Source organism: Acipenser ruthenus, chromosome 28 (genome assembly GCF_902713425.1).
Source record: "Acipenser ruthenus chromosome 28, fAciRut3.2 maternal haplotype, whole genome shotgun sequence".
NCBI classification, from domain to species: domain Eukaryota; kingdom Metazoa; phylum Chordata; class Actinopteri; order Acipenseriformes; family Acipenseridae; genus Acipenser; species Acipenser ruthenus.
Window position 1 is genome coordinate 23,013,087 of NC_081216.1, and position 8,614 is coordinate 23,021,700.

Below are 8,614 nucleotides of genomic sequence, written 5' to 3' on the forward strand. Positions count from 1 at the left end.
GACTTGCAGTCATGCAGAAAAAGTATACAACTGTTTATCAGTATCATGGTTGGCTGCTGAAGCCACAATTGCTCAGCTTACATTATGAATTACAAAGAAAAGTATCATAATATTAATGTTGTAAGTATATTTGCAAACACTATTGTCATATGCATGTAGGTATGTATGTATGCATGTATTAAACACACCTCCATACACATTATCACACTGTAATAGGACATTATTTCCCAATATATGCAATTGACTAAAATACTAGGCACTACCCCTACACAAAGTACATAACCACCCCACTCCCTAGCCAGATAAATAGGAAAAAATTAACGAAGCAGAAATTCTTAATTTAAATATGTGTGCAACAATGGCCTCGTTATCAGGATTACCAGAATTAAACTGGAGAGTTCAATCTGACGCGTATCCGCCTTTACGCACACACAGCGCAACGCATTTGCCTGTTTGAATATAATCAGCCTGCTTTCCCTGCCTCAAGAGTTTCAGCCAAGATCCACATCCGATAACTTAGATATTTCAATTATGGCAGATGTTGATTACATTGGGCAGTTTTCTCGTGAAATACTTCGATTTCCCTGGAGTAAAATGCAATTGTACCTGTTGCGAAACATGCGTAACTCATGGCAAAAGCGCCCCAATACAGGTATAACAGTGAGCGTGGAAAATAGAATATGGGTTAGAAAAGCATGTTTAAACAAATACTACTACTACTACTACTGCTACTACTGCTACTAATAATAATAATAATAATAATAATAATAATAATAATAATAATAATAATAATAATAATAACGCTTACCTTTTTAGACGCCTTTATTCAGATTCTCTCTTTATATATATATATATATATATATATATATATATATATATATATATATATATATATATATATATATATATATATATATATATATATATATATATCAGATTGTCATTTTTCTTCTTCTGATGGATGGTTTAAAGCGATTTTGCAATCCTCTGGAATAAGTTAGAGGAGTGCGGTTCTGTCGCGTGATCTTCAGAAGAAGTTATATGACAAGAAGTCCTTGGGGAACGCTTTGGGATCCCAGTCTTGAACAGGACATGCAGCTTGTGTGTAGGGTTTGTGGTACTGTGTTGTTTTAACTGCAGCAGCAATACATGCTCGCACGACTGCCTCAAATAATGTTCAGAGTTTTTTTGTTTTGTTTTGTTTTGTTTTTATATTTGAATACTGTAATGATGGGAGTTGCTTTGGTCTAGGAAACATAATTATATTCTATCCCCTCATATTGACATTGACGCATGAATCCGCCAATGCACATGTCCAGAAGGCTGTATTGCATGGCTCGGTTGATGTTTATATGTCACAATAGGTGTTTTGGGATAATTGCGAGAATAATAATAATAATAATAATAATAATAATAATAATAATAATAATAATAATAACATAGTTCTGTACATAACAGAATGACGTGGACGGACATTCGCAGTAATATTCTTTAAAGGGCCCATTGTTCCAAGGGGGCTTGCGTTTCAGAAAGGGTATGTGCGTAATGAATTGCCAACTATTGGGCAACAGCTAACAGTTATCAGACATCCTAATTATATATTTGCTTTTATCCAACAGCAGCGTGCAGTCTTCCCAGGTTACCAAATGCCATTCAGCATATAGATGGCGACCAAAAAACAAGAAGAAAGAAGTAGGCTAAAACGTTTCAGATGACTGCAGTGTGTTGCTGTGCGTATTTACTGGATGTTGTATACATATAGTATAGTCAAACGTCACGGAAAGAGAATGTCTTGCATGATTGTCTTGCAATTATAACTAACATTTTACAGCATTACAGAAAAGATTTGCCTTTAAAATGTATTCCTGTCTCCAGCATATTTAATAGTGCAAACAAGGCAGAGTTTGATCAAACAACAGCAAAACTTGAGCTATAATTCCACATGTATCCTTTAAGTGCTTTCACTTTATCCGCTTGCTAACAAGACAGGAGGCACTTTACTGTTAAGGAACACGTGTTTGTCTCTTTGTTTTCTTAAAGTGTCTTACAGTTGTTCTTCAGGACTGAGCATCTTTTTCTTCTATGTTGCACTGATTTGATTCGGTTATTGTTCGCGCGCTAATCCTTAGACGAAGCATTGACAATCGCTTGCCGAGCATCGTAGTCCATCACAGTTTTATGCATTTGAAGTTCTGGTAAAAACGCAAAACACAGAGCTGCTGGATCTCAATGAACGTGTTGAGTTACTGTGCAAAACCGTCAATAACTAAGAGTTCAGGATGAAGCTTTGAGAATGAAAAATAAAACTTTTCCTCCAGCCCTCTTATGTGAACTTCTATTTGCCGTCCATCACTGACTTCTCATATGTCTGCCCTCGCATTAGTTCTTATAATATTGATAAAGCACAGCATTGCGTATGCAGTTTATTTCCACTAGCTGGCTTGTGCTTGTATGTTTCTTCAATGCTTATCTTTTCATGAGCGGTAATCACTCCAAATGCGCTGCACTCGCATCACACGTCAGTTTGTACCGAGCTAGGACTCACACAGTGTTTCTTGATCTCTGTGCCATTGCCTTTGCTGTGACTCGGTTTTTCCTTTGCGCAAAGCGACTCCGTTACTCCCTCCTCCATCTCCAGGTACTCAGATTTGTCCCCCAAAGAGGACGAGGAGGAACCTCTGCACTTCCTTAGGAAGTGTGTGGGGAAGCAGGGGCAGGTGGGTACAGACTGCTGAACCGGTGACTGATCTTCGTTGTCAGTTTCTCTATGGTAAAAATAGTTAAAGTTGGAAACGATTACCGGCACCGGGAGAGCAATGGTTAAAACACCTGCTATGGCACACAGTGAGCCCACTATCTTGCCACCGACAGTTATAGGCTTCATGTCGCCATAGCCGACCGTGGTCATGGTTACCACAGCCCACCAAAAGGCATCCGGGATACTCCCGAACTGGGAGCGGGGCTCGTCTGCTTCTGCAAAATACACCGCGCTGGAAAACAGGATGACGCCGATGAAAAGGAAAAACATCAGCAGACCCAGCTCCCTCATGCTGGCCCTGAGGGTATGTCCAAGGATTTGCAGGCCCTTCGAGTGCCTGGAGAGCTTGAATATGCGAAACACTCTGACAAGACGAATTATCCTCAAAATGGCAAAAGACATGGCTTGTTGCCCGTTGCCTTGATGCTGCTGGGCGAGATCCGAGGCAATAGTAATAAAATAAGGCAAAATGGATACAATGTCAATAGTGTTCATAATGGTTTTAAAGAAGTCAGCTTTGCTGGGGCATGCATAGAAACGAACAATCATTTCAAAGGTGAACCAAATAATGCACACAGTCTCCACAATGAAAAAAGGGTCGTTAAAAGGTGTAGATCTACTGTCTTGGGCTGTGCCGTTGACGCCGCTGTTTAAGTAATCGTTGTCTTCTCTGAACACAGGTAAAGTTTCCAAACAAAATATGATCATGGAGATCAGGATTACCACCACGGAAACGATCGCAATTCCTCTAGCAGGCACTGAGCTTTCTGGGTGTTCAAACAGGAGCCAGACCTGGCGTTTGAACTCGTCCTCTGGCAAAGGCTTCTCCTCCTCCTTCACGAAACCCTCGTCCTCCCTGAACTTCAGCATTGCATCTTCTCCCAGTTCGTAAAACGTGATCTCTTCAGAGAAGATGTCAAAAGGCACGCTGGGGGGTCTCTTTAACCTGCCCCCTGACTGGTAAAAGTACAGGATGGCGTCAAAGCTGGGTCGATTCCTGTCAAAGAAGTACTCGTTCCTCCGGGGGTCGAAGTGACTGATTCGTTTTTCGGCGTCCCCTAACAGCGTGTCAGGAAACCTAGTCAAAGTTTTCAGCTGCGTCTCGAACTTCAGTCCGGAGACGTTGATGACAACTCTCTCGCAGCACTCGTACTCGCTGTAGACAGAGTCATAGCCTTGCCGGGATAGTCTGTCACTGAGAGAAACCCTCTCCTCTTCATCATCCATGGTACAGAGAAAACTTTTTTTCTTCTCACCTGCAGTCTGTTCCCCTCCGTCAACTACTTCTCCCACTCCTTCTTCTTCTTCTTCTTCTTCTTCTTCTTCTTCGTCTTCTTCTTCCTCCTCTTCTTCTTCCTCCTCTTTCATAATTTCTTCCTCGGACCCAGTTGGAGCCAACTCCGAGTGGCGAGAGTGGCCCCCTCCGTAGCCCTGACGATGCTTGTTTCTCCTGTCCTGCTCTGAGCCCCGATGCTTTTTCTTCCCTTTGACTACTTGCTGCAGCTGTTGTGGCTCGTGGTGGTGTTGCTGCTGGGAGGCGGAGGCGGAGGAGGGGCACAAGGCAGTCCCATCGCCACAGCTGTTGTTAGCTTGGGACAAGGAGGCGGTGCGAGACTGATTCTGCTGCTGTTCCTGCGGGTTGTGGTGGTGGTGATGGTGGTGGCTGCCCCCTCCTCCTCCTGCCGAAGCAGCTTCAGCGGCGGCGGCAGCTCTGGAGTGTGCTTGGCGCTCCCGTTCGCGCTCCCGTTCCCTCTCCCTTGCCCGAGCGTGTGCGTAACCGTAAGGCGGGTGGCTGTTGCACCCTCCGCTTTCGACACTCACCATAGCAGCCTCCATCTTGGCTTATTAAAAAACGTATTTTATATTTTAGGATTTAAAGTAAGGGGGGCCTGAAAACACCAGGTAGCAGTATAGGTTGTTTTTTTTTTTGTTTTTTGTTTTTTTTCTCTAAATAACTTAAAAATGCATGGTCAGACCCCTGGTGCACCTGTTGTTACCGAATCGTGAACTCAATGCAACCTTGTTGACAGACTCATTTTTTGCAGTTCTAATCCGCAGCTAAATCCCCAGAACATGTTTTTTTTTTATTAATCAGTTTTGTGGTCAGGCGTAAAATGAAATGAGTTCCTGGAAGAGTCCAGTTTAAGTTCCTGCTTCTACGAAGAAGTGATGTTCTGCTTTTCTTTTTATATTATGATGATTATTATTATTATTATAGATCATGCCATTGCCAAGTTCATGTGATGTATTTTGCCTTCCAAAAAAAGTCATCAGTACGTATTTTTCCTGTTTCTTTCATTGAATTAAATGATGATATTTATCTTTTTTCCAAGTTCTTATGGTTACGGCTGCCGTGCAAGACATCTGAATTCGGAAAAAGCTTGAATAACATTAGATGGCAAATTAGTATGGCTCCCATCTCCTTAGAATATCACTTATTTTGTAATTGTCAACACGTTCACGAAGTCCTTTAATCCTGAAATGTCTAGCATGCCGTAGTATCCACTATTCCAGCAGTCGGTTATTCGCAGAACACAAATTCAAGTCCTTTCGCCAAATCTGCAGGAGAAACAAAATAAAGTGGGCGAAAAGGTAACGTTTTTTAAAATGATTTGCAATGCAATGCATAATAATGAAATCCATTCCATTGTAATATATATTTAATTGAATCTTTATACACTCCCGGATAGATCGAACTCGTTTCTAGCTCATGCGAACATAATATAATGTTAAACAGTGGCAACAGGAGACCATGTCTGGCAGACTCAGTATTGATGTTTTCATATATACCGTACCTCTAAGTCCTCGTTTATATAACTACAAATAGGCTTCATCCATGCATGCACCCCCCTCCCCGCCTCCACCACAACCACCACCACCACAACCACACACACGCACACACACACTGTCCCCAAATATTTCATCATCGCCGTACTTACTATTTTTAAATGCAAACCAAGACCCAGGCGTATCTCTTTTCTTCTGTCTCTCTCTCTCCCAATGCACTTGTAGTTTTGATAAATTGCGCACCATCATACAGGTTTTTTTCTGTTTGCTTGTTTATTAATTCCTATTGTTTGTGACAAAAGTACTTCAGCTAAATTAACGCGAGATAAATTAACACTGCGGTCCCATACTTATCATCATCATCATTATTATTATTATTATTATTATTATTATTATTATTATTATTATTATTATTATTATTATTATTATGAACACACCGGTTCTTCAGGATTTTGGAACCGTCTTATGCCCAGCAGGTAGAGCATGGCAGTAGTACGCGAAGTTAAAGTACTGTGCCAAACGAAGGATTGCCCCCAACCCACCGCCTCCGTGTTGCTCACAGACAAGCATTCCAAAAACCAAACTGAAGTCTGCGTGCTCCGTGTGGCTGGCTGCCTATTATATTACAGCAAAATTATGATTGGCAATGGCTATTTCGCTCAACACAACGTAAGAACTGCAGCTGTTCATATTCTACTTAAGCAGGATCAGTCAACACTTTTCCTGCAGACGTTTTAAAAATGTATATGTTGCTGGATTTTCTTTTATTTTTTTTATTATTATAATTATCATTCTTCCTTCATCCAGTACAGTAGAACGGTAACATAAGCTTAGGTAATAACAGCTGTTGTTGGTTTTTTGATTGTATTATTTTGTTGTTATTTATTTTGTAATCAATACAGTGAAAATATCAGCTACTGACTGACTGTCTTCTCTTCTCTGTATTCCTCCTTGTGTATTTGTGTTATTAAAAGGTCTCCCAGCTGGCGATAGGTGTGTAGAATATTTACTTTATATCATCCCTTAGCGGTTAGAACGGGGAATAGCAGTCATCATTATTCATAGAACTGCTTATAGCTTTATTGTCCCCGATCTGTTGCATTTTTTTAAATAACCGTTTAATTTGTACTGTATTTAACAACTTGAAACGGTTTGGTGCTGCGACGTCATTAAACCCTCTTTTGAGTTCTACATGAAGCATTCGGGTAAAGGAATCATTCTTAGATGGAAGTGATCAGGGTCAGTATTAAAAGTTTATTATATTTTAGGCATCGACATATTTGTTATAAATGAATGTTCTACATAGGTCAATGGTAATTGAGTAATCACGGTTGTTTGGAACCGTTCAATATGCACCCTACGTTCATAATGCAGATCGCATGCTGGTTATAATGCGTTGTTTAGATGAGTGCTGGCATAAGGTAGGTATATCCTGTCAAAATAGGACTAATTACGAAAATCCAGGTTTCTTTGAATATACACATTCTTAGTATGATATTTATAATCATTTATCTTTATCAGAAAGACCCACAAATACATGCACAGGGGGGTCTAAATCTGTAGTACTACATTCATTTTCATTATTATTTGTGTATTTATTTTCAAAACACTCTGCAATATTTATTATTATTATGATGATGATGATGATGATGATGATGATGATGATGATGATGATGATGATGTACAGGTTCAAACAATTAGAAAAAAAAGATGTGTTTCCAATCTGTTGGGTGAAAATCCATCTTAGTTTTCATGTTATGTTTATAGACGATGTATGCATACCAATAACTATTTTCCTGAATTTCTGACCTAATTGGGATAAAGAGGTGTTAACTATTGTTTCTTCAAAATGTCATAAATACACCCATATCATTGTGTGTGTGTGTGTGCGTGCGTGCGTGCGTGCGTGAGTGTGTGTGAGCTGAGCAAAGGGATGGAACTTTGTAAATAACATGCCTTTCCTGGAGGTGATTGCATTGCATTCCTTCAATTCTCTGACGCTTTGTAGTTTACCGAAACAACGTCATTAATCTTGACCAACTCTATTCTTTAAGGGCAACTGGCGGCCGCGTTATAAATCACAGGTTCAACACAAGTTATATTATCTAAATAAATAAAAAAATAAAACCCTCCTTGTTCATGTTTTTAATATTTTTATAGCAAGGTTTCAAAAGCTCCCGGTACTAGTACCACAGAAGGCTAGTCTGCTAACACTGCTGGTCACGTTGCATTGCCCCATTTGAAAACTGGCAAAGCCCAATTCTCGAAAGCGGCAGGAGCTGCACAATCGTGGCAGCTTGCGCTTTCTGGAATGGGGTGCCCTGCTGAAAGATGAGTATTTCCTGTTCTGGCTTGAATGGTTATATTTGGAAACAGAGCTGGTGGAAACATTGTTCCCTCCAGTAGCGCTCTTCATTGTTGAATTTTGAGCAGTCTACATTATTATTATTATTATTATTATTATTATTATTATTATTATTATTATTATTGCGCTTTTGACATACTGAACAATATCAAAACATCTAAAAAATAACATATGAATTATTTCAGCAACAATGAACTACATGCAATGCAATGGATTTGTTTGCAGGTTTTTGTTTTTTGTTTGTTTGTTGCTGCTATACCTCCTAAATTGTAACCGATTTCAGATGGTGCTAGAAACTGATGAAGACTCTGAACACCAAAAGAAATCGGTCAACCTTGGGAAGAGGGCTCAGAGTAAAGTCCATGGGTGCTGTGGGGTGGGAGAGAGCATGCACAACATAATGGGTTATTGTATTTAAAAATAATGTGATATCTTGTAACAATTGTAAGTTGTCCTGGATAAGGGCGTCGGCTAAGAAATAATTGTTACTGCCTTGCTCAGATGCCCTGCTGCATTGCATCACACTTTCATAGAACCGGTATATTAACAAAGAAGAATACATCGTGCCTTATGTTTTTCATACTACTGTATATCAACAAGATGTCCAAAAAGTTTCTGCAAATTAAATCATTTCATAAAGTATGTATTTAGCTATAATCGATTTAAAAGCAAATGGATTTGAAGATCTGATACTGTTTTTTTTT

At 39.7% G+C, this 8,614-nt stretch overlaps 1 protein-coding gene across 1 annotated transcript; it reads right to left on the reverse strand.

The window, feature by feature from the left end:
• Positions 1-916: 916 nt before the first annotated feature.
• Positions 917-6,346, reverse strand: LOC117434773 (potassium voltage-gated channel subfamily A member 1-like). The gene is made up of 2 exons (XM_059002860.1): positions 5,698-6,346; positions 917-5,317 (listed from the first exon to the last, which is right to left on the reverse strand). The coding sequence occupies exon 2, from the start codon at positions 4,592-4,594 to the stop codon at positions 2,513-2,515; it is 2,082 nt and encodes a 693-aa protein (XP_058858843.1). The 5' UTR covers positions 4,595-5,317; positions 5,698-6,346; the 3' UTR covers positions 917-2,512.
• Positions 6,347-8,614: the final 2,268 nt, after the last annotated feature.